This window comes from Phoca vitulina, unplaced genomic scaffold, assembly GCF_004348235.1.
Source record: "Phoca vitulina isolate PV1807 unplaced genomic scaffold, GSC_HSeal_1.0 scaffold5, whole genome shotgun sequence".
Classification (NCBI taxonomy): Eukaryota; Metazoa; Chordata; class Mammalia; order Carnivora; family Phocidae; genus Phoca; species Phoca vitulina.
The window spans coordinates 55,971,751-55,998,373 of record NW_022589708.1 but is presented as its reverse complement, the minus strand read 5'-3'; the positions used below and the strand labels follow the sequence as shown (position 1 = coordinate 55,998,373).

Here is a 26,623-nt window from a genome sequence, read left to right as displayed (position 1 = left end):
CTCCCATCCTCTGGACACCTGGCGGGGGCCGTGGTGCAGACTGAGCATTATTTGTAGCACATGTTATGCATCGTTCACTCGTTGCTCGGCACAGTGCTGGCAGCTGACTGATGTAGCGCTTCTTGAGAAGGGCCTCTAATGCAGTTTTTCCCAGCTGAGTGAGTTGGTGGTATTCCTTGACTAGATGCCCTTCAGTTGCTGTTGGAACAAAGATGCGCCTGTGTGGCATCATCCACCATCCCTTTTCAGTCAGGCTGGCTCCCTCAGCCATGGCCCATTCTTTTTCCTTTTTAGTGTAACTGGGCGGAGGGACTTCTTCTGGGGCTGTTAGGGCCATGGTGAGGGAAGGGGCTCTGTCCATGTCCTCACTGGCTGCAGTCTTGGCTGCCTCATCTGCCAGATGACTTCCCCGTGCTATGGGGTCGTCTCCTTTTTGGTGTCCCTTACAGTGCAGGATTGCTACTTCCTTTGGAAGCCAGATGGCTCCACGGAATCTCAGCATCTCCTCTTTGTTCTTGATAGCTTTTCCTGCTGCAGTTAGGAGGCCCCTTTCCTTGTAGATGGCTCCATGTATATGTACAGTAGTGAAGACGTACTGAGAGTCGGTATAGATGTTGACTCGCTTACCTTCACCGAGGGTGAGGGCTCGGACTAAGGCATATAATTCAGCCCGTTGAGCTGACCATCCAGCTGGTAATGTCTTAGCTTCTAGGACTTCAGTGGTTGTGGTTACTGCATAACCTGCTTTCTGGGCACCCTCCTGTAGGTAACTGCTGCCATCGCTGAACAGCATGAGCTCTGGATTCTTTATGGCTTGATTCCACAGATCTGGACGGCTCACGTAGACTTCATCAGTCACCTCAGAGCAGTCATGGTCTGGTTCCCCCTCTTCCATGGGGAGCAAGTTGGCTGGATTTAATGTCCTTACTGTTTCGAGGGTGACCTGTGGGTTTTCGCAGAGGAGCCCTTGGTATTGTGCTAGCCAAGAGCTGGAAAGGAAGCGGTGTCCCTGTGTGTTCACGAGGGACACAACTGTGTGAGGGACCTTGACGTTAAGTTCTTGCCCCAGGGTAAGTCTGTCTGCCTCCTTGATGAGTAGGATGGTGGCTGCCAGCGCCCTGAGGCATGGTGGCCATCCTGCTGCCACGGGGTCCAGCTTCTTTGACAGGTAAGCACCTGGCCGTTACCAGGGTCCAACAGTCTGGGTGAGTACTCCGAGTGCTATTTTTTCCTTTTCATGCACAAAGAGATTGAAGGGTTTTTCTACATCTGGTAGGCCCAGGGCTGGAGCCCGCCCCAGGGCGGTCTTTATCTCTGTGAAAGTGGCTTCTGCTTCCTCAGTCCAGGCAGGGGGCTCTCGATTTGGTCTCCCTAAGAGATCATAAAGTGGTCTTGCTATTGCCGAGAACCCAGGGATCCAGATGCGGCAGAATCCTGCAGCCCCCAGGAATTCTCATAGGCCCCTTTTTGTCTGGGGCTGTGTCAGGGAGATGATGACCCTTTTCCTCTCCAGCCCTAGTTCTCTTTTCCCTTGGGTGAGGAGGAACCCAAGATATCAGACCTGTTGTTGCCAGATTTGTGCCTTCTTCCATGACACTCAGTATCCCGAGTCTGACAGGAGCTGTAGGAGGGCCTTTGTGCCTTTTGTGCAGTCTTCTTGTGTGTCACTGGCGAGGAGGAGGTCATCCACATACTGGAGGAGGGTGCATCGTGTGGCGTCTCTTGGGAAGCTGGCGAGGTCTGCAGCCAGCGCTTCCCCAAAGAGAGTTGGTGAGTTTTTAAACCCCTGCAGGAGGCGTGTCCAAATCAGTTGCATCTGGCGCCCTGTATCAGGTTCAGTCCATTCAAAGGCAAACAGTGGCTCACTCTGGGGAGCTAAGCAGAGGCAGAAGAAGGCATCCTTCAAATCTAGGCACGTGAACCATCTGGCCGACCCTGGGATTTGGCCAAGGAGGGTGTATGGATTTGGGACCACTGGGTGCAGAGAGATGGTCACCTTGTTGATGGCCCACAGGTCTTGAACTGGTCTGTATCTCCCTCTTGGCTTCTTGACTGGCAGGGGTGGGGTATTCCAGGCCAACTGGCACTCAACTAGAATACCTGCTTCTTTGAGTTTGGTCAGATGTTCTTGGATGCTGATCTTAGCTTCTTGTGGAAGGGGGTATTGCCTTTGCCTCTGAGGCTGGGCTCCTGGGATCAGTTCAACAATGATAGGGGCCCGATTCCAGGCTAGTCCAAGTGTATTGTTTCATGTGAACCACTTCTTCATGATAAATTCCTTTTATATCCTATTGTCTCTGTTTCTCTGGAGAATGTTGACTAATACATCTCTATCCTCACTCCAGCAATTCTTCAACATTATTGAGTCCCTCACTATCTTGGCCCTAATACTTTCTCATCATCAATCACCCCACATATTTTAGTCCTCTGACCTCATCTTTCTCTACCTTGTCCCCAAGGGTTGTGCTTCAGCCACACTTGTTTCTCGTATCCTGGAAAACATCTAGCTTTTCCCACTTTAAAGCCTTTGTGCTTGTTGTTTCCTCTGTCTACAATATCTCCCTGCTTTTTGTTTTTAACTAAAAGCAATTTTTGATGGATACAATACATATCATGTTTAAAGAAAAACAACATACCTTATATTCATCATCAGTCATTTACTGTCAACTCTGTGAGATCCTCATTGATCCCAGGCCTTCTTCTCCTCACTCTGAGATAAACTCTAGCCTGAATTTTGTATGGAGCATGCTCTTGCTTTTCTTTATGGTTTGTTTGCTTGTATCTCTAAACAATACAGTGTTTAGATTGCATGTTAACGAAATCATACTACTTCTGCCATTTGTTTTTTTTCACTCTGCTCTATGTTCCTGAGGTTCATCATGATGTTGAATGAGGCTGTAATGCATTCCTTTTCGCTGCTATATAGCATTTTATTGCATTAAAATATCAAGATGCAATTATCGATTTTATATCCTACCATTTGTGGACATTTGAGCCTATCCCACTTTTTGCTATTACAACAAAACTACAAACTTCCTCAGACATATCTCCTAATACACATGTAAAACTTTCTCTACAGTATATACTCAGGTGTGGACTAGTAGTTTCTAGGATATAAGTATGTCAACATTTTTTAGGTAACACAATGTTGTTTTCAAAGTGGTTGTACCAATTTGTACTGTCTTCAGCAATGAATAAGAATTCCTGTTGCTCTATATCCTTGCCAATATTTGGTATCACCTAACTTCTAAATTTTTGCCAATCTGACAGGTGTAAAGTGACATCTCATTATGCTTTTAATTTACCTTTTGCTGATTACTTGCCCTGATCTCTGCAGGCTGGTTCCCTCTTGTCGCTCAAATTTGAGCTTAAACAACCACCACCTCGAGCCATCTTTGTCACTCAGCTACATCTTATTTTAATTCTTACTATCTGATATTTTCTTTTCCCTCTTTTTAAAAAATATGTTTTTTGGTCCTTTTTACTTCTTTTGACCCAGGGCTTGTACATTGTAGCTGCTTAATAGATTTATTGAATATTTTTTAAGTGAATGAATGGGCTAATTTCAATATTTGCTGGTTAATGGTGCTGGCTTTCTTTGCATTGGGTTCATGTCTCTCTTTCATATTGCTTTCAATCTCCTCTCATACCTTCTCCACTGTCTTTCTCTCCATTACTGTCTACTTTTCTCTTTGTTCTCCCTCTTGTTAAATTCTTTCTTCTCGGCCAGGTCTCTCTCTTGCTTCCACACTTGTTGTGGGTTTTCAACCTTCAGGAGACCTTACTCACATCTTTCAAAATACATAAGTCTGATCTGTACCCAGCTCCCTCCCACCTTATTTGGCATCCACTTGGGCAATGGTCAGTCAGAAGCAGTTTGGATTCTAGAAGACAAAGAAAATAAGAGTCACTTCAAGTCATCTGCAAAGAACCCAGAGAAGGAGCTCTGTGGGTCCATGTCTTTTGTTAGACGTGATTAACTCCAGAGGCAAAAGTTACATGCTGTCTGGAACTCATTTTGACTTTAGCCTTCTCTCATATATGCTGTCAAATTTCACAACATTGATATTGCAACAGCAGGAAATGAGGATTAATGTATCTGGAAGATAGAGCCATATATCACCCAACAAAGTTTTAAAGACAAGTGAGGTGAAAAAAATTACTCTGAGTAGTAGAGGTAATCTCAATTTTTTGTGTGTGATACTTTTCTGAAATATACGACCATGTTAGTTCTATATTTAAAATTCACTAGGACACAAATTCAGCTTTCATCATGTATTTCAAATGTGGTTCTAAAAAACAATTACTGAATGTTGCATAAGCATGGCAGATTAACAACATACTCCTTTCCCCTTCCCTCCCAGAATCCTATTAAAATGACTGTAAAGGAAGTAAGAAAATACATAAGTCCAAGAGGACAAAGTGAATTGGATAAGAAATAGCATGAGATGAAAGAGACTTCAACAAAATTTTGGGTGCTGGAGGATTTGTAACTAATGTTGGTGGCTACTGAGAGGGAACATGATGGGAAGTCAGGGGTTCCTTTTTAGACCCTCAGAAAGGCTCTGCACAGGTGTGAGGTGCCATGAGGCAAAGGGCTGAGAACAAGGAATTACCTGGAAATCTGTTGGGAACAGTTAGATACCCTCCCCTATCCTCGTGAAGTTAGGCAACTGCCTTCTCACTGGATTGAGAGACTGGAAGCTTGTTCTCATTGACTGGAGGCTTATTGTCTAAAGAAATTGGACTTAAGAAACTTGGGAGAATCGCAGTGAAGGGGGTGGGGAGAGATGGGATGCAAGCTGAAGACAAGGGCATTAAGTGAACATCTGTCCATGGAATAGTAGGCTCTCCACTCCCTCCCCACACTCTGCTTTCAGGAAGCTGGCAGCCAGGCTTACAGTCCTCCCCATCCCTGGGGAGAAGATCAGAGGATTCTACACTGGAGCTTCCTAATGAACCTAGAGGAAAGATCCCAGGCACTGACACTGGAGGATCCTCCAATGAAAAAGCAGACTTGCCAATGATCTCATTGTGGTGAGGCCCCCAGATACCCACAGAGGGGCTTCATGCTCAACTATGAATGAATAGGCAATATTGCCAGACATTTGTAAGTAGTTTCCAAAACGAAAGAGATGAGAGAGAGAGAACACTGAGGAAACATATTATGCTGAAAATAGGAAAAAATAACTTTAAAAAATCAATATTCTATGGTGAAAGAGGAAGGATAAGGCTAAAAAGGGGTAGCACAAGGGGGATCTTAGTGGCAATGTATTTTATGTGATAAAATGACAGAGAATTATATACACACCTTGCACCAATGTCATTTCCTTGGTTTTGGTATTATATTACAGGTATGTAAGATGTAACCATTGGAGGAACTAGGCAAAGGGGAAAGGGGTGCTTGGGACCTCCGTGTATTATCTTTGCAACTTCCTGCCAATTCTAGAATTATTTCAAAACAAAAAGTTAAAAAACTAATATCCCCAATGAGTTAAGAGAAGATACTGCATCCAAAACAAGAATGAGATACTATAAAAGTAAGCAAAGGAAGAAACATTTCTTTGAGGTTAAAAATGGTACTTTTCCAAAAAATTAAAGAGCTGCAATATAATATTGAAGAAATCTCACATAAAATAGAAGTGAAGTTACAGCAGTGGAAAATATGGGAGAAACATAAGGGAAATAGATCTGTCTAGAATCTCCAATATGACTTTCATACAGGAGAATAGACAGAACAGGAGGAGGAAGTAGTGAAATGAGATAAAGCAACGTAATGAGATAAGCTCTTGGAACTGAAGGACTGGGCTCCAGGTGACAGAGTTCACAGACTGCCCAGCACAACAACTGAAGAAAGACCTATACCAACGCTCGTCATTATGTAGTTCCACAACGCAAGAGATAAAGATTCTAAAAGCTTCTGGAGAGAGAGAGAGAGAGAAAAAAAAAGGCAACAGCAACAATCTGCAAAGGCTCATGAGTCAGACCAGCATCAGACACTGAACAGCCACACCAGAGGTAGTAGACAAGGCAAGGAGCCATGTTGAGGGATGGTGCTCTTCTACCCTGAATTCTATAAACTACACACATTGAAGTTAGAACAAAGGCATTCTCAAAGCCCTCAAAAGAACTGTCTTCCTTTTATACTTTCCTAGGAAACTACCAGAGTCTGTGGTCCAGCAAAACAAAGGAATAAACCAAGAAAGAGGAGGATGTTGGTCCAGAAAAGAGAAGATTGAACACAGGAGAAAGGCAAACAGAAAGTCCTGACATGGCAGTGGACAAAAATGGCGGGATAAGACATGTGCCCCAAGCATGAGCAGGAGACAGGCCAACTTGGAGCAGGAGAACAGGGCTCCAGGGAAAAACACTAAAATTAGCTGATAGGTTTGAGTGCCTGGAAAATGTTACTGATGAGCCCATGACAATAATAAGGGGCATTTGGAACACTTAGACATGCATTTAGTGGACCTGTTCTGCAGCATAGTGGTTTCACCTGTACCATTACTCAGTCTTGGAATTTTAGAGCTGGAAGGTGTCTTGGACATCATACAGTCCAAATCTTTCATTTAACAGTTGAGGATCCCAAGAACCTGCAAGTTTTAGCACATTGCCCAGTTCTGCAGTGGTTGCAATGCCATATGAAGTAGAGGCAAATTGTCCCGACTCTTTGTCATGGCTAGTATTCCTTGAAATGCCTGAATGAAGATGAATTTTCTCTGAGGTTCCTGCTGAGGAATCTTTAGGCTCCATGTGGTGTAGGGATTCAGTAGAGGGGCCAGGCTGCCTCCTGGGGAGGAACATAGCATGGAGGATGAGCATGGGCTTTCAGAACAGATCTGGGTCATGTTCCAGCTCTATCTCTTACTAGCGGAATACCTTTGGAAAAAGTACAAAGTACTTAAATTCTCAAAGTTTCTTGGTAAACATTCTACCTTGAAGGTTGCTATGAGGATTAGAGACATATGACTGAGCTCTCTGGTGTTCTCTCTTGTGGTAGGCAGAATAATGCCCCCGCCCCAAAGATGTCGCCATTCAAATTCCTGGAACCGGTGACTACGTGATGTTACCTGGCAATGGGGCAATTAAGGTTTCAGAGGGAATTAAGGTTGCTAATCAGCTGATCTTGAGATTATCCTGCATTATCTGGGTGGCCCCAGTGTAATCACAAGGGTCCTTAGAAAAAGGACATAGAAGAGGAAGAATCAGAGAGACGGCAGTGTGAGGATTACTGAGACTGCCACTGCTGGCTTTGAAGACGGAGGATGGGGCCATGAGCCAAGGAATGTAGGCAGCCTCTAGAAGCTGGAAAAGGCAAGAAAATGGACTTATCCCTAGAGCCTCCAGAAGGAACATACCTTTGCTGACACCTTGACATCAACCCAGTAAAACCCATTTTAGACTTCAGAACCCCAGAACACTAAGATAATACAAGTGTGTTGTGTTAAGCTACTGATCCGTGATAATGTTACAGCTGCTATAGGAAATGAATAGACCTTTCATCTGAACGTTGTTCCTGCTCCCCCTGAGTGGTCTCTACATCATCATTTTTAGGAAGATGCAGCTTTTTGGAGGACACGCCTCATAGTGGTATTCTTTGGCAGAATATTCTCAACACAAGCCAACCAAAACAGAAAGGCTGCTTCTTTGGAGGGTGTAGCTTCTCTCTTGCTGCTTCTCAATTCCTTTTAGCTAGTTGGGGTAGAGCTGAACCAAAAGCAATGATTTGCATTTGGGACCCATCACACTCGGGAATGCAAATGCCCTCAAAGATAGCTGGCAATCTGATATTTTTTTCTCACGCCTGATCATACATTCTAGTTAGAGCTGCATTCTTTCCAGAAAGTGCTGCCCTCTTGCAATGCGTCAGATGTTATTTGCCAGGAAAGGGTTGAGAGAGAGGCAACAGTGAGCTTCCGTGGTGACTGGTGGTGGTGGCAGACGGTTTGTGGTCTCTGCCCCTTGCAACACCCATCATCCTGTTTGACACAACCCTTTGATGTGGCGTGAAAGCCACTGCAGCAGGAGTGAGCGCCTCCATTTGACCCACTTCCCCTACACCCAAGTACAGCTATTGGGATTTGCAGGTTTGACGAGCACGTGTTCATTAAGTTCCATACAATTCTCAGCATGCGGAGACACCATGACATGACCATTGCCAGTGAGGAGTTTATATGAGGAGAAAAAGCGGAGTGAGGCTCCACCTCTTTCCGTAGGTCCCTCCGGGCCCACAGGCTTCCGGTCACGTGGGTCAGCGCGCTCAGCTTCTCCAGCGCCGCTGGTGCTGATGCGGGCGCTGACGTGGGCTCTCAAGAAGGGGGGCAGAGCGAACTTCCTCCTGGTTCCTCAGAGTGAACAAGCTGTTCCTACTCCTGGAACGAGCTGTGGAAACGTGGGTTGCTTTTAGCTTCTCCTTTTTCTAAATTGTTCCTTTCCTTTAAAAAATAAAATGGCTAAGGCTGGTTAAGGCTGGCTCCTGGTAGAAGAGGGAAGCATTTCATCATTTTTGTTGCGGATTTCTGTCATGTTGGCTCTCCACAGAATTCAGAAGGATTACAAAATTAAACTATTAGAAAATAGGGAATTTCAAATAAAGACCATTGAAATAACCACAATAGGGTACCGTTTTCCTCTATCGACTGATTAACTACTTCAAAAGACAATCCTCACTGTGTCGGTGAGTGTGTGGTGTGTAAATAGGTGGGAGGTACAGATTTTCCAGAAAGCAAATTGGCTTCCTGTATCTGGAGCCCTAAACATGTTTATGTTTATAAGCCTGAAATGATACTGTTCAGAATCCATCACTTTAAAACTCAGGCTTTCAGCTTCCTCACCTGTAAAATCAAGCTATTAATAGAAACTATGGAGTGATGTGAGAATCAAAATAATGGAGAACTGGCACACAATGTGTACATGACAATCATTAGGCATCATAAGTGATGAAAAATAAGACTGTTTCCAGATAAAAATTACTGCAACATCACGGCATAGTAATTTCAGGCATTGATCGAGCCGTGTGCTTGAGCAAAGTTAAAGCTTTGGTTCACCCACTTCCCATTCAGCTCTTGAAATAGATCACTTAAGATGTCTCAAAGTTATGTAAATTAGAGATCTTGATTTAATTCAGACATACTGTCATAAAAAAGGGTAAGGACTTCTTTGACATAAGAAAACTGCACATATTATTTTTATGGGATACTTCTGCACCAACTTAGTGTTCTCTTGAGGGAACATTCTGGTGAGCTCCCTGTTCCTGGAATTACGCATTTAGCATGGGCTTACCAACCTTTCTCAGCAGACACTGCTACAGAGCTAGGATATGGGTCTATTTGAAGGTTTTCAAAGAGCTTTGAAGACGGAACTTTCTGGGCCCCTAAGGAAAGGGAATCCAGATTGGCTGGGAATTGTGGGCTGTGGTTTAGATACGGAAATCACGTTCTCTTATGAAGGAAAAGGAGAATACAGCTGTTTGGGAAGGCAGTAAAGATGGTGTGCCCCAGGAACTCACAGAGAATAGAGAAGAGAGAGCTCTAGTGGTTATGGGATGGAGACCCAGGGACTTGGGCCCTGAGCAAGAGAGAGTGGTCAGAATGGGGAGGAGAGACTGTCAGGGGGGTGAGAGGAAGGTCTGGAGGTGTAGACTGGTAGGCCTGTGCTAGGGCCCTCGCATGCACCCAGAAGCCACCTTGAATGGTGTCTTCATCCCTGACCACCCAGCCTTCGCCTGTATGGAGACCACTATCCCCTCCATCTCCGAGCTGCATGCAGGAGAAAGCTGGCTGCCCCTGCCCCTGTTCCTTGCCAGCTGCCGGACTAACAGGGGCGACCCCTAGCGTGACACAGGCTTGCTTCTGTCCCTGTGCGGACACCTCCCCACAACTTCCCAGGATACCTGGAAACCCAAAAGGAGCATCAGGGGAGCTCTCTGTCCTGTGCTTGGGCAGGTGTCCTGCCAGACTGAGCAAGATCTAGACCCTCAGGCTGAGATAGTGCTTAATGGCATCCCTGTTACCTTTATAAAATAATATTATTTTCCTACTTCTTTTAAGCTTGTTTGTCTTTACACAGGAAATACTATACACTCAGTGTCCACTGAGAACTACTAACAGCTGTAATTCTACTTGCTCAGTCAAAGGCCGGGGGGGTGGTTGGTCAGGCAAGGAGCTAGATCTAATAGTCATGATAACAAACACCCTCTATTATCCTAATGGAATGAGTGCAGTTGGAATCCAAATACAGGGACATTTGAGGGCTCCTTGAGCTTCACCAAAAGGAATACAGTAGATCATTTTGGCATATTGCCAAATAGAAGGGGAAATGAAATTGGAAAGTTCCAGTTAAGGCGATTCTTTCTATGATGTATGATGTTACAAAGAAATGCCCTTGTTTTAAGGACTGTCTATTATGCTTTCTGGGCCAAGAGAATCCTCGGTTAAGGTCAATTGGAAATCTGGTGTCCGAGCAGATATTTCCCAATTAGATAATGACTTCTTGTAAACTGTCTCTGTATCTGTCCTAGGCTTTATGGAGACTATTGATCTGGTTGTTGAGCCAAATTTTGCATTACTATAAATGACTTGGGTAATCCTTACTTTTTAGTGCCTCACTTTTCAAATTAAAAGTGTATGACAGAAGCAAGAGTGACTCAGGGATCAAAAAATGCAATTAATGTGCATCTTTTTTTAGTACAAAAATGTATACAACCCCTAAGCTATGTGAAACTGAGCTAGAGAAAAGTAAAGGAAGAACATCAAGCTATTATTTCTACAGTTCTAAGTAAGCCCATTGTTCTCACCAAACTTTAAAAAATTATGATAAGTGCCTGGCTGAGTTCCTGAGGAATATGCCCATTTGCCCCATAAAAAATCAACTTAAGAGAAATCTAGTCATAATCCTATTTTGCACATATCCATGGCTTCTGCAGAATTTCTAAACATCAGCTTTCTGTATTTGAAACATACTGAAAATGTTAACTGGTTCAGATTTTCCCAGTGATGGAACATATGCAGCAAGTTGCTGTGGAAATGTTGAGGAAGGTCAGACATTTCAAACTTGTGACACTTTGAGGACGCTGACCCCTCTTCTTCTCATGCTCCAGGTGTCAGGAAACATCCATTCCAATTTTCAGGAGCAGCTAGGATAGAAATTCCCTCCAAAGGGACAGGTAGTTCCAGTGCCCTGGACGCGAGCATTGCCTGTGGCCACGAGGGGCTGAGGGGCCAGATGGTGAAGCTGGTGTGGCTGCTTTTCTGAGCAAGGAGACCCGGTGAAGGGTTGAGGCAGCTGGGGGCAGCATGGAGTAACTTGGCCCTTTCTTTCCCGGGCGCTTTATAACCTCTTCCAAGGACTGGTTCTTTCCTGCCTCTGCATGAAATCTCTGGTAGATGCTGGAAGTCCTTCCTGCCCTTTTGGGTCAGAAGAGCTTTGCAGCAGCAAAGCATCCAGTCCAGTGTGACAATCACACAGGAAGCTCTTAAGCAAGTGAGAATAGCATTGGCTCAGGCCTGAAACCCACAGTGGGGGAAGGGTCCGGTCAACTGGGCAGGTCACCCCCTGGCTGCCCTCCTCCAGCATGCTCCCCCACCACTTAGTGGCAATTTCTAACCCTTTCCAAAAGGGATCGGGGGAAGAGGACACACTCTTTGTCACTGGCACTGTTGTGATCAGGCATTGTGCCTTCTGGCCTTGGTGGATGCTCAAAGCTGACTCTGTCTGGGGCAGTTTTGTGGCTTTCTTGGAGAGTCCCCCACTCAGTAGGGATCTGCCACTGCAGCTGGAACTAGCTGTCACAAATCTGGTTTTGATTTGTTTTTAAAGATTTTGTTTATTTATTTGACAGAGAGAGAGAGAGCACAAGCAGCAGGGAGGGGCAGAGGGAGCGGGAAAAGGAGAGAAGCAGACTCCCCGCTCATCAGGGAGCCTGATGTAGGTTATGATCCCAGGACCCCGAGATCACCACCTGAGCCCAAGACAGATGCTCAACCACTGAGCCACGCAGGCGCCCCAAAACTAGTTTTGTCCACCTTCTTTCCTAGCTCTTTGATTTGGAATGTTCTGTATGATACCTCAATTTGGAAACTTATCATTTTATTTTGAGCATTTAAAAATGGAAACAGCAAGAGTCCCATATTAGCATCCTATTACAGTTACTAACCGGCACCAAACAACAGCTTAGCAACCTAAGAAGAGGTGATATCAAACACATGTATAAGGTGCTAACATGTCAACAAAGAGAAGCTGTCTGGCAAATTATTTTAACAAGGATTCAGAGGCAGAAAAGGGTGAGAACATAAAGGTTTTGCTTAGTAAAGTCTGCAGTGAGCAGGGACTATGATGAGGTGGGGCTAGGCATTTTTATTCTAGTAGATGTTGGGCACTCAGTAACAGAGCAGACCTTACATGCTTACATGCTGTTCCTAGGTTTTCTTGGTTTGCTGGTTTAGAAGACTTCCCCCCCCCCCTTTTCAGAGGTATACAGAGTACAAAAAGGAAAATAATTTGACCAGAAGTAGTAGATTTCTTCCTTGCCCATACGGCATATAGACCAGTGTCTGACGAGGTTGAGCGTCTAATTCTTGGTTTTGGTCGTGATCTTGGGGTCCTGAGATGAAGCCCACATCGGGCTCCTCACTCCATCAGGAGTCTGCTTAAGACTCTCCCTCCTTCTCCCTCTGCCCCCCCCCCAAAATAAAGAAATATATCTTTAAAAAAAAAAAAGTAGCTAAGAGCAACTTGAAAGGAAAAAGAAATGAGCTAAAAACACATTACTCTAGTAGAGGGAGTATATGACTCTTTCCTGAAGCAGTTGATTGGAGTGTATTACAAGTTGTATTTATTAAGATTAAGTTTGGCTGGAGATAACAGAAAAGCCCAAAATATTGGTGGTTGGTGGCTAAAACAAGATAGAAATTGGGTTCTTTTCATGTACAAGGTGGGCATACAGGTCTGATATTGTGGCTTATGATGTCATGAAGGACCTAGGCTCCTACTTTCTATTTTCAAGGTCACCTCATGGCCCAAAATGGCTACTGGAGCTCCAGCTATCCTGTCTGCATTCTAGGCTGGAGGAAAGGGGAGAGATCAAAGGGCAAAAAGGGTCTTCTCTCAAATCAACCTGTTCCCTTTAACCAGCCTTCCTGGTATCCTACCATTGCTTTCACTGACACTGCATTGCCCTAAGTTAGTGACTGGATCTAGCTTCAAGGGAGCCTGGGAAACATAGTATTTTTATACTGGGAGGCAGCTGTGTCTAGTTAAAAAAGCAGGATTCTATTCCAAAAGAGGAAAAGGAAAAAGGAAATGTGGCGGGTAATCCATCTTCCACGACACACAGGTAATAACTAAAAACACGATGGCTTTAAAAATCCCTTCTTTCCTTTGGTATATGAAAGTGCTTGGCAAATTATAAAATATTTAGACAATGTAATCTGCTTTACAATGAATACTATGTAAGAGTCTGAAGTAATGCCAAGACATTTCACTATTTGATGAGAGATTAAGTGAGCAAATTAGGAGTATTCAAATCCTAGTGTCTTTTTCTCCTGATAAATAACTTAAAGACTGTGAGCAAATATCTGAATTGTTTTTTTTTTTTTAAAGATTTTATTCATTTATTTGACAGAGAGAGAGACAGCGAGAGAGGGAACACAAGCAGGGGGAGTGGGAGAGGGAGAAGCAGGCTTCCCGCGGAGCAGGGAGCCCGATGTGAGGCTCGATCCCAGGACCCTGGGATCATGACCTGAGCCGAAGGCAGACGCGTAACGACTGAGCCACCCAGGCGCCCCTATCTGAATTGTTTTTTAAATAAGAATATATAGTCTGGCATCTCATCTGAGTCTGACAATAGATCAGAATATTTAAAATTGTGAAGTCATTTATGCAAGATATTATGAGAGTCACTTTCTGTTTTGTGGAGAATTTTTTGAATTGAATAAATATATAGAAAGCCCCTGCCATGTGCCAGGCACTGTGCCAGAAAATACCTTAAAAACCGCAAAAGGGAAAATAACATACCCTATTTTTTAAAAAGAAAAAAAGGGACAATTTATTAGAATGCAAATTCCATGAGGACAGGAACTTTTGTCTGTTTCATTCACTGCTACCGTTGGAGTGTCTAGGACAGTATCTGGCATACAATAAGAACTCAAAAAATATTTGTGAACTGAATGAATGAATAAATAAATCAACAAATAAATGAATAAATTCATCTGAGAAAATATTGACCTGCCACTTAGGCTAAAACAAACAAAAAACAAAAACAAAAACTATCTTGGAAAAAAACCCCACAAATCAACTCAAAAGTATGTATATGTCTGTTTTTATAAAAGAGGTATATTTCTGAGGAGCAGAATATTAAATTATATTTAGAGCTGACGATTTATTTATTTTTAAAGATTTTATTTATTTGAGAGAGAGGGGGAGAGCACAAGTGGAGGCATGGGGCGGCATGGGGCGGGGGGGGGGGGAGGCAGAGGGAGAAGCAGGCTTCCCGCTGAGCAGGGAGCCCAACTCTGAGCTCCATCCCCAGGACCCTGAGATCATGACCTGAGCCGAAGGCAGACGCTTAACCAACTGAGCCACCCAGGAGCCCCTAGAGCTGATGATTTAAAGGTGTCATATAAAGATTTATTTTACAAAACAAAGAATCCTTTTACAAAGAGAATAATCACCCTTGTTTTGTTAGACAGAAGTGACATTTGCCTAAAGTAGCCTCAATTCCACTTTAGTGTCCAGAAGAGAACAGAATATGAATTAAAACCAATATGCAGTTTTGAAATATCATATCGGTTCTATAAAACGGGTTTTTCTTTTTGTTTTTTGGGTTTTTTTTGTATGACACAGTTATAGGCTTGGTGAACTGAGTGAAGTTAAGATTTTTTTCAAACTTCTTCTTCCCATGAAACAGAAATCAAGGGAATCATTCCAGGGGCTCCCCTTCTCCTTCATTCCCAACATCCTTTCTGCCAATTTTACATTCTAAATATTTCTGGAAAATTTTTCCTCCCTACTAGTACTGTCATGCCTGGTGGGAAACCCCAGCACCTTCTCTGAATTTTCCGGTCTATTTAAAATACACATTTGATCATGTTATTCTTCTGTTAAAATCTTCAGTGACTCCTTAGCAGCTAATGACACTTCTTAGCACGTCGTGTGAGAGCCTCATGACCCACCCTGTTTATTTCTCTAGCCTTAAGCCTCGTCTCCCAAAATTCTCTGCTGTAAACTTTACAACATTAACCCTGTTCACTTGGCTTGACAGATATCCCCTTAGGAAATCTTCCTTGAATCTCTATAACTGACTCTGTGATACTTCACTGTGCTCCCACCATGCTGGGTACACCTCTATCAAAGAACATTCCACAGGATACCTTATCCAAAGAGCCTATATTTCATGGCTCCTGGCATCTAGTAGGTGCTCAATAAATCACTGGTGAATAGAACTCAATTGGAAACAAAAAAAAAAGATCTCCAGGGAACACTAGTTTGAAAGTTTTATTCAAATAATGCTAATGTGATTATTATTTTTCTTTCTTCCACTACAAAACAAAACATCTTCAGGTCTCCCCAGAGGTATGCAGCAGAAGGGCCCTTTGGCCTCCCACACATATGTCCTCCAACTACCATTTTCTGATCAAACATATAGCATTTCTTATTGGTGAAAAACAGGAATTCCTGATGTGTTAGAAAAGAGTGGCTAGATCATCAAATGGGTTGGCATTCTTGATTTGTGCAGTTATGGATTTCTGAGATTAATTGTCTTTGGAACAGTTGCGTTGTTTGCTAGCCAAAGGAATGCTATTTAAAGATTAGAAGTGCTTAACTAAGCACAACTTGGGGAAAATAGAAAAAAAGAATCAATTTTTGCCATTAATCTCTACATCCTCCCCCTCCCTTAAATGCAATGCAAACAACAAATAAAAAAAAAATTCAGAGATCTTCAATTGACATTCAATCCATTGGAAATGTCCTTCTGCTGATAATTTAAAAATAGAAGAAATTGGAGAAATCTGTGTTTAAGATCTATATAAAAAGACAAACCATAACACCCTTGAAGGCAGCCATCATGGTATAGGAGAAGGGAGAATTGGGTTGAGTCTGGGAAAATACACATTCTGATATTAAAGATATGAGATACCCTTTTCAGAGCACCTGCTCTGGGCCAAGGCCTGCACTAGGTACCTCGTTAGTCAGTCCTGTAATGCACCGAGGAGCCTCAGCCACGTCACTCCATCTCTGCTTTCCTTGACCTTATTGGAAGTAAGGACCCTGAGTCTGGGAGTTTGGTAGGGATGGAGCATTACCAAAGAGTGGTTGGCCTATAAAGGGCCCAGTCACCACTTTGAAACAGGACACTCCTTCGGCTTCCTGAGCAATCAACTCTGGGGCCTCAGGCCCTTGGCCCCAGAGCCTGCAGGAGGTGTAGGCCCCAAGTGGTACCCCCTGGAAGGCTCACTGCAGCTGCACCAGCCTGGGCTGGAGAATGTTCTGGGCTGCCTTGGTTGAGGACCAGTGCTCCCCCATTTCCACCTCTGGTATCTCTGGCAGACAGTGACACTGTGGAATCCTTCAAATTGTCACGGTGTCTTGTTGGAAGGGCAGTTTATGAGAGACAGACTTGCTAAGCTTAACAATATAAGACAAAAACATAAGGGAATAGATTGATTTTGACCAACATCTGCCCGTTTTCCCTAAACCCCAGCCCCCGGTAACCACTATTCTACTCCCTACTTCTGCGACTTCGACTTTTTTAGACCCTGCATATATGAGAGATCAGACAGTATTTTTCATTCGGTGTCTGGCTTATTTCACTTAGCGTAACATCCTCCAGGCACATCCATGATTTTACAACCTAAAATTTAAAAACTTCATGTCAAAAAACTCCCCACTTTGAATAAAAATTAAAGGCCGGTAGTAAATGGAGAAAAAAAACTTTCACCATACATGACAGAAGGTTAATATTCTCAACATATATAAAGCATTACAAACCAACAAGATGAACATATCAATAGAAACGTCAGAAAAAGATGTAAAGAAAAAAATCACAAAAGATGATAGACTCATGACTATTTAGCGTGGAACTCAAATCAACTTTATTAGTAATAAAAGAAAGTAGATTAATCGTATATGTTTTCTGTCTATCTAATTGGCAATGAATATAGTTAATTAGTTAACTAAAATCAATGACGTTGTGGGTTCAGGGAAAAGGGCATCTCACACACTGCTGGGGAAAAGCTAAACTGATATGAGGGTAACAATTTCATCCTAAGAATAAAAAGCTTAAACCTCTGCACAAAGTCTGTCTAGCAATCTTAGTGTCAGAAATTTTTATTAAAATCAAACCAAAAACAAATCTAGATTTTGGCAAAGATTTAGCTTTAGTTTTTATTATATTTGTTAAATCCTGTTGTTGTTTACAATAGATAAACACTGAAGATAGTTTATTGAACAAGAGAAGTTTAGATAATCAAGTTAAGGCACTCCCATGACGACTTAACAATATTGGATATAAATAACCTCAAAAAATGTTTTCAATATATGATCGAGGGGAGAAAGAAAGAAAATGTCACCATTACATGATCCCATTAAAAATGAAAATATTTTTATGTTTGTTAGAATAATGCATAATTAAACTGCAATTCAAACAAACTGAAGTGGAAACAGTCACAGAGTAGAAAGTACAAGACCTTATTCCCAGCCCCCAGATTCCGATTCCCAGAGGTTACCACAAACCCATTGTTTATCATCCGTACTGCTTCTCCAGCCCTCTTCTGTGTATGCATGGATACATGCTCACACACGCACTTGCTGTTTTAGGATGACTTAGGATTATCTTGAGTATTTACAGGCAAACTACTTCAGTGATCCCTGGTCCTCCTTCATGTGTCAATTGAATTAAGCACTCTCTACATCAGGAATGAAAACAGGGAAAAACAGAGGCCCAGAGAAAACAATGAAAGGAGGGAGGGAAGGGGAGTGGAAGAAGAAATGGAAGGCAAGGCAAGTGAAGGAAAGCAGAGGGACCAGGACCTGCTTACTGAGGTGTTTTGGACAAGGATAATGAACACCTAGAGAGAGAAACATTCACCTGTCTCTGTTCTCCTGCCTCTGGTGCTCATGGAGTTCTGGATGTCCAGTGGCTTACACTGATCAATTTTTGAATGTTAAGCTCATCCTGGGATAACATTCCTGGATTATTTTTATAGGATGAGATCTCAAGGATGACAGTTTATGGCTGAGACTAAATGAGAAGACAATAAAGTGCATTACACCAAAACCCACATCTTTTCTTTCTCCGACATCTTGGTGTGAGTCGTCTGACCTCTGGAGACCAGAGAATCTGAATGTTAGTGAGCGGCAGAATCATCTGGAGAGAGTGATTGTGAAGATTCCTGGATACCATCCCCAGAGATTCTGATCTAGTACGTTTGGGGTGGATCTGAGATTCTGCATTTCCAAGAAGCTTACAAATGAAGTTAATATTGCTGCTATAGAAAATGACGCAAAACATTTCTTTTAAAAACATACTAGAGTAAGAAAGTTTCTTCTATATACAGGTCTGTGCTTCTATGTGCTTAGAATTTCCCTGGAGGCAAACACAAGAAACTGGTAGCAATGTTTGCCTCTGAGAAGAACTGGCATCTGGAGGAAATTAATATGAAATAGACTTACTTTTCACTCTGACCGAAATCTTATTTGAACTGGGTATGATATGTTAGTATTACCTAATCAAAACTGAATACAGTAAATATATATTTCCCCCAACCCCCACTTAAATATAAATGCACATGCCTTTTGATCCAGCAACTTCACCTTTAAGGATTTATCCCACAAATATATTTAAACATGTGCAAATGACAAGGTTATTCATTGCAACATTTTTTTTTCATAGCCAGAGGTTATGAAAAGCTGAAAGTTCATTTGTACTGAACTGGTAAAATAAAGTATATATGTTTCTTGATGGAATAATATGCAATCATAAAAAATATTATAGGGTAATAATGGACTGATGTGGAACTACCTCTGTGACACCATATTAAATGGAAAGGTCTAGAAAGGAGTATATCTATTTGTTAATATTGTATAAATAGTAGGAAAGAAATATATTTACTTATTAGCTTACAGATATATAAAATATCCTGGAAGAATACAAAAGACTTGATATCACTGATTGCCTTTGAGATGGGAAATAGATGGCAGAGCATTGGGGTTAAAGAATTTTTAAGGTCTACTCTTCTGTACCTTTTGAATTTTGAATTATGTGATTATATTATCTAATAAATATTTTGCTAAAAATACTTGGAAATATTTTTCCACATCAGGGAAAACAGAACTATCTAATTTTTTAAATGGCTGAATGATATTACTTGTTGGATTTACCATATTTAACCAACTCTCTACTGATGGAAACGTAGAATGTTTCCAATTTTTCACTATTATAAATATCCTTGGGTATATTTTTGTACACAAATGCAAGTATTCTTCAGCAATAAATTCTTATAATAATTATGATGTAAATATATATATATTTAATTTTGTTACAACTATTTAAAGATTTAGTTCATCTTTTTGCTATTTTTTTTAAGATTTTATTTATATATCAGAGAAAGAGCGAGAGAGAGAGCGTGCTTGCGCACGAGGTGGGGTGAGAAGCAGAGGCAGAGGGAGAAGCAGGCTCCCCCGCTGAGCAAGGAGCGCAATGCGGGACTCCATCCCAAGACCCTGGGATCATGACCTGAGCCAAAGGCAGACATGTAACCGAATGTCAAGATGGTTATCTCTGGTTTTCACTGAGTGGCATTACAAGGGGAACTTTGTTTTCTTCTTAGGTTTAGTTCTATTTTCAAATGTTTGTGTAATAAGTATGTCTTAAATCACTTAGATTCAAGGTTTACACTAACCATGAGGAAATAATGAAATTGGGCTCTAAATGTATTTTGTATTTGTTCAAATGTCTAGGTATATTCATTTTTCTGCAGCATCTCTAAGATATTGTAATTTCCTTTGAAACCCGTTCTTTCTTCCCTCTCTCAATTTATTTTATTCCCTATCTCAATATGACATCACCTTGTTACTCAAAGCAAAAATCAACATTTTTTAAATTAAAAAACAAATGTACCTCTTCCTCCAAGAATCATTTCAGGGACAAAGGTGAGTATTAATAGGCTATATGCCACTTGGATTTAATCTTATTTTTTATCTTGTTTTATAGTATGGATATATTACATTTTAATACATGTATTTGTTATTATGCTATAAATATCCCCTTCTGGATTACATGTGTGATATGGTAGTTACTTCTGTATAAATAATTTCATTCTTTTGCTGGTGAATATGGTGTATACCTCTCAAGCAATGTTTTCTTATTTCTGCTTAAAATCAAACTGAGTCTCAAAGAGAAGAATACAAGTATTCTAATTTATTGAAATCAGTAGTCAGAAAAAATATTTGCCTGGTTTATTTTATCTTTGATTTAAATATTACTAAATGAAACACACACACACCTGACATAATGTGTATTTTCTGATATTCTCTAAAGATAAGATACCTGTATAAATTTCAATCATTTGTTTTTATCAAGTTTTGTCATTCGCAATGACATTTTGGATTTAAGTGCACATAAAAAATATGCCAAATATGAAACAATTCTATGCCACTCTAAAATTTCATTGTTTGTATATCAAAATGCTTTTACCTTTCTCTTACCAAACACAAATTCTTAAAGCCTCAAGTCCTACTGTATTTGTATGTTGCTTTGCAATGTAATTTTGTAAGTTTTACTTTATTTTCTTGCCAAGCTCTCACTGAAGGCTCGTTGAATGCTGGCACCGGTCTATGGAATCAGGCTTTGTAAGATGAAGGTCAGGATAACTGAGAGATTGTACCAGTTTTCTAAGAGCCTGGGTAATGAATTCAAACAACTAAATATAGGACTGGAATGAATCTTTTATTCCCTAAAACAATCCACAATTGAGACGATTGGCACTGGATGGATTTCCATAGAAATTCGCAAAGAGAACTTGACTTTGAACCCATCTGAGCCCATCTGAGACACAAAGCCCACTGATGACTTTGAAATGCTATCACATCACTTGGAATGGATGCACCAAAATGCAAGTTTTAAGATAAATCCTTTTTTGCAAAATTTTCCATCATTTCTCATTTTACAGCAGACATGCTCTGAAAGAAAGTTTCTAGATTTTTGCTGAAATCCAAAGACCTTTACTAATCCTTCTGAAGTAATCATTCTGCAACAATTCCCTAACAGTCACAAACTTTCGTAAGGAGCTGGGATTACAAAGAGGAGTCACAGAAGAAAGAAGCTGTACTCTCGAAGAAATGAATTACTATAGACATAAACTCTAATGGCTTTTAAAGTGGGATTCCAAAATCATTGCATGACTTATCAAGTCAGAATTTAGAGTTACTCTTCTACTAGGAATACTCTCTGAAATAAAACTGCTTTCCTTTACTTTTCTATAGCAGGAAGAAGAACAGACAAGAAACAAAACAGGAAGGTGTGTTGCTCCAAAAATGTCACAGGACTGGATGACTCGAAAACCTTCACCAAACTTGGGACCTTGACACCATTCACATCTAGATGCGCTGCAATGGAAGACACATCAGGTCAATATTTAGGAAATCTCTACCAAAGAAAAGACATTGTGCTTGATGCTATGTGAGACTCACAGTAGTATAAAATACGGCCTTTGTCATTATTGATCTTACCATCTAATTGAGCTAAAACATACACAAGTAAAAATTAAATGCTAAAAAATAAAGTAGAGGGGCGCCTGGGTGGCTCAGTCGTTAAGCGTCTGCCTTCGGCTCGGGTCACGGTCCCAGGGTCCTGGGATCGAGCCCCGCATCGGGCTCCCTGCTCAGCGGGAAGCCTGCTTCTCTCTCTCCCACTCCCCCTGATTGTGTTCCCTCTCTCGCTGTGTCTCTGTCAAATAAATAAATAAAATCTTTAAAAAATAAATAAATAAAAAAATAAAGTAGATAAATGTATATACAGCAATTCTAGTTTTCAAAAACAAAAAAGTATAAATGCATAGCAAGAAACACTCTAAGGATAGATTCCAAGTAGAAAATAGTAATTATTCTTGGTCAATGTGATCACAGAAATTTTATATACCTTTATAATCTTTTTCTGTATTTTCCAAATTTTCTATAATAAATATGCATTATTTTTATAATTCAAAATAAATATATTATTTTTAAAAATAAAGGGACTATATTGTAGCCTCGTAGAGGATTAGTGTCTGTATATATTTTTAAATGCTCCCAAATCAGCTAAAAAAAAAAAAAAGACATCAACCCCTTAGTCCATTGACATTAGCACATGAACAGACTATTCACAGAAGAAGAAACTTGAATGTCTAGAAAACATTGAGAAGTGGAGCTTCTCAATCTTATTAGTAATCAGAGAAGCCAGATACCATTTCATAATCATCAGATGGGCAAAATGGAAAAGTCTGACAGTAAGAAGTTTGGTGAGGATGAGAACCACCAGGGAAACTCATACTTTCTTGGTGGTGTAGAAATTGGTATAATTTACCAGTTTTAGATTTAAAAAATAAAAATGTAATGTAAAAAATGTATACATGTTAAATTCTATGTATAAAATCTCAAAAGAGAGATTTAGCAAAATGTCTTGGACACCTTTTTATTGCAATACATTTGTTTCGCTTCATATTAATAGCATCATAATATTCCACAATATGGATACACCATAATATATTTTACCACTTTTTAATTGATGCACATTGAGGCTGCAGTTATCATCCCTATACCTAACTTTGTGTTCACTTGTAACTATTTCCATGAGACAGATTCTGAAGATTTACATTTCTATTTGAAGGGGTAAATAGGATACTGTCCAATTGCCTTCCACAAAGCTTTCACCAATTTATAGCACTACTACTGGTATATGATAATCCAGTTTTGGGGTATCCAATGACAGCATTTAATGTCAATCTTTTTAATCTTAATAAAACAGGTAAACAAAAAATCTGTTGCTATTTGATATCACAGTTCCTTGATTATTAGTAAGATTTAACACACTTCATGTTTATCAGCTATCTCTGTGTCCTCATCCGTGAATTGCATATTCCTAACATTTATACACTTTTTATTGGTTATATCTTTTCTTTGATTTGAAGGAGACGTACATATATGTGTCAACAGCTATACCCATTGCAATATCTTCTTAATGGCTTGTCTCTTAATTTCATTGAGAGTGCCGTATTACATGGAATGATTCTACTTTTGTCAAATTTATGAAACTTGGCTCTACTGTTTATATATATATGTTTTAAAGATTTTATTTATTTATTTGAGAGAGAGAGAAAGAAAGAGAGAGAGAATGAGCAGGGAGAGGGGCAGAGGGAGAGGGAGAAGCAGGCTCCCCGCTGAGCAGGGATCCCGATTCAGGGCTTGAACCCAGGTCCCTGGAATCATGACCTGAGCTGAAGGCAGACGCTTAACCGACTGAGCCACCCAGGAGCCCCTACTGTTTATATTTTTTGTTTTGCTTAAAGTATCTTTCCCTGTCATGAAGTCATACAGATTAGTCTCCTATACTTGCTTGTAAGGGCTTTAAAGTTTTGCTTTTCATATTTAAATCATTAATCCAACTGGAAATGATTTTATATGTGATAGTGACAAACAGCAGGAATCTAATTGTACATTTTTCCCCTATAGGTGACCAAAGATCTCAGTGTCATTTATTGAAAAGTCTCTCCTTTCCCTACTGACCCACAGTGCTATTTTGTCGGATACCAAGTTTTCACATATGCATGAGAATGTAACTAGACTATGAGTTCTCTTCCACTGGTTAATTTTTCTTTCCTTGCATGTAATACCACCTGTATTACTTTCTCTAACTTGATAATAAGTCTTTATATCTGGTCAGCAAGTCCTTTAATGTTAGGCTTCTTTCTCAGGCTTATCTTGGCCATTTTGGAGTCTCTGCTTTTCCATACATTTTATAACCAGCTTACCAAGTTTTTCAGAAGACTCTGTTGAGGTTTTGACCAGAACTACATTGAATATACAGCTCTTTTTGGGGAGAACTGATATATTTTGGCATTGAATCTTATTATACCTGAATATGTATCTTTCTCATTTAATTCAAACTTCTTTACCTTTTTGTCAAGCTTTAAGTTTTCTCTCCATAAATACAGAGTATATTTCTTTCTGCTATTATAAAAAGTATCATTTAAATATCACATCTCTCTTTTTTTTAGAGAGAGAGAGAGTGTGTGCACATATACGAGCATGTGGGGGAGAGGCAGAGGGAGAGGAAGAGAGAGAATCTTTTTTTTTTTAAAGATATTTTTTATTTATTTATTTGACGGAGAGACAGAGAGCACAGGTAGGCAGAGAGGCAGGCAGAGGGAAAGGGAGAAGCAGGCTCTCTGCTGAGCAGGGAGCCCGATGCGGGGCTCGATCCCAGGACTCTGGCATCATGACCTGAGCCAAAGGCAGTTGCTTAACCGACTGAGCCACCCAGACGCCCCAAGAGAGAGAATCTTAAGCAGACTCCCTGCTGAGCACGGAGCCCAATGTGGGGCTGGGTCTCACAACCCTGAGATCATGACCTGAGCCGAAACCAGGAGTCAGACGCTTAACTGACTGAGCCACGCAGGCGCCCCATATCTCTAATTTTTTGATGTCTGGTTTTAGTTAGACCTTCTTTTTAACACCACACCGTAGGCATTGTTGTTACTACTATTTCATAGATCATAGAGATCATGTTTGTTTATCCACATATTTCTAATATATTTTCCTTCCATTCCTTCTTACATCCCAGGACCTGCTCCTGGAGTCCTGATGCACCACCTTTACAAGTTCCTTTAGTGAAAATCTAGGGTGAGTGAATTATCTGCTTTCTTTTTTCTGAAACGACATTCTTTCTCCCTTGTTCTTGCAGGTTAGTTGTGCTGGGCAAAATCACATGTCTTCAGTTACCGTCCCACTGTTGCTGGCAGCAGACTTGTTATTCTTTGTAAGTGGCTTTTTTGTCCCTAGATGATTTTAAGTCTTTGTCCTTGTCTGTGGTGTCCTTCAGTTTTACCACAAGGTGGTAAATAACTTAGCTTGTGTAGAGCTTTCAGCATCTGAATTTGCATCTTTCATTACTTCTGAGAATTTACAGAATTCTCAGGGATTATACGTCTATGTTAGAGTATGTATCTGTTTACCTCCTGTCTGCACAGACGCAAGACTGTCTTCAGTTCCCTCTGCATGTGTGTATAGTTGTCTGTTTAATCCATGCACCAAGTTAATTTCAACTGTTAACACTTACTTTCTTGAATTGAATTTCATTTAAAATTTCTTGTTCATATTTGCCGGGTCATATTTGATAGTCTTTTATTTCTTAACCACTTTTAAAATTAAAATTATATTTTATTACTTTAAACACGTAAAGTAGGTATTTCATGTTCTGTAAAATTCTAATATCTTAGATCCTTGGAGATGTGTACCTGTTGATTGGTTTTGCTGACTTTTACTCTTGGTGGCTTATTTCCTCATGTATTTGGAAATTTCTTTAAATTGTGAGATAATATTCATTTGAACTTAATTTCCTGGAATCTCCAAAGTCTAAATTGAGGATGTTTCTTTTGAAAACATTTGTTTAACTGGAAAAAAGGCACTGCTTGAGGACACTTAGCCCATTCTTGGGTACAGGTTTGAGGACTGGCACGTTCAGCTTTCCCTACTTTGTGTGAATTCAAATCTTTTTGTCCCATATCTGTTTACCACTCACTAGTTAGGTTTTACTTCTTTATAAAACTTTTTGGCCTTCGAGATTTTTCTTAGTTTTTCATGTACATTCAAATCTCATGCGCACTCACATCTCAATGCATTAAAATTGAAAACTTCGGGTCCTGGTCACTTCTTTGTTGGTAGATTATTAATCACCTTTTTCAATTTCTTTGATGATTACTAGTCTGTTTAGGCTTCCTGCCTTTTACGGAGTCAATATTGGTAATTTATATACTCCTGGGAAATTTACTTAGGCATACAACAAATATTTGTCAAATTAGTAATATAAGCACTGATGAGTGTAAAAATAGTTTTATACCATCTGAAGGAAATATGAGATAAGCTGAGTGGACTCCTAATGCATGGGGCTTAAAAACCCTGGTCCTGTGATTAGGCAATGATTCTCATGCTGGCCATTAATCCCTGAGGAGGAGAAATTGCTCTAAATAAGGCTGTTCTCTTCCTGGTCTCTAGGAAGTTAGAATATAAAGCATTTCCCTGCATAGTGTGCCTGGGACTAAAGAACCCATTTTTGGAAGAAACCACTTCTATGTCCTTAGTAATTCATAGAAAAGATGAATATCACAATGCTATAGATGTTGCCAGGTACACCTCAGCAATTTGTAACTCACACTGGTATTAAGTAGTAACTTGAGAATATTGGTAAATGGGCTGAATTTAGACGATATTATTATGTTTGAAGAGCCAGAAGGAGAAATTTAAAGAATTCTATGTATGTTCGAGGCTGTGGTGTGGGTGTGTTAAAAGTAAAACTGTCACCTGCCCTCTAATGAATAACATTTTAAATGCTTAAAAGTGTATTTTCATTAAAAGGGCTTTGGAATTTGCTCAC

At 40.6% G+C, this 26,623-nt stretch overlaps 1 protein-coding gene across 1 annotated transcript in view; it reads right to left on the bottom strand.

Moving 5' to 3' along the window:
- Positions 1-21,359: 21,359 nt before the first annotated feature.
- LRRC63 (leucine rich repeat containing 63) overlaps positions 21,360-26,623 on the bottom strand; it is a 41,200-nt gene continuing 35,936 nt past the window's right edge. Inside the window, exon 9 of the mRNA XM_032402555.1 lies at positions 21,360-21,603. Within this exon, the coding sequence (XP_032258446.1) occupies positions 21,360-21,603 (244 nt within the window). The remainder of the gene's footprint in view (positions 21,604-26,623) is intronic.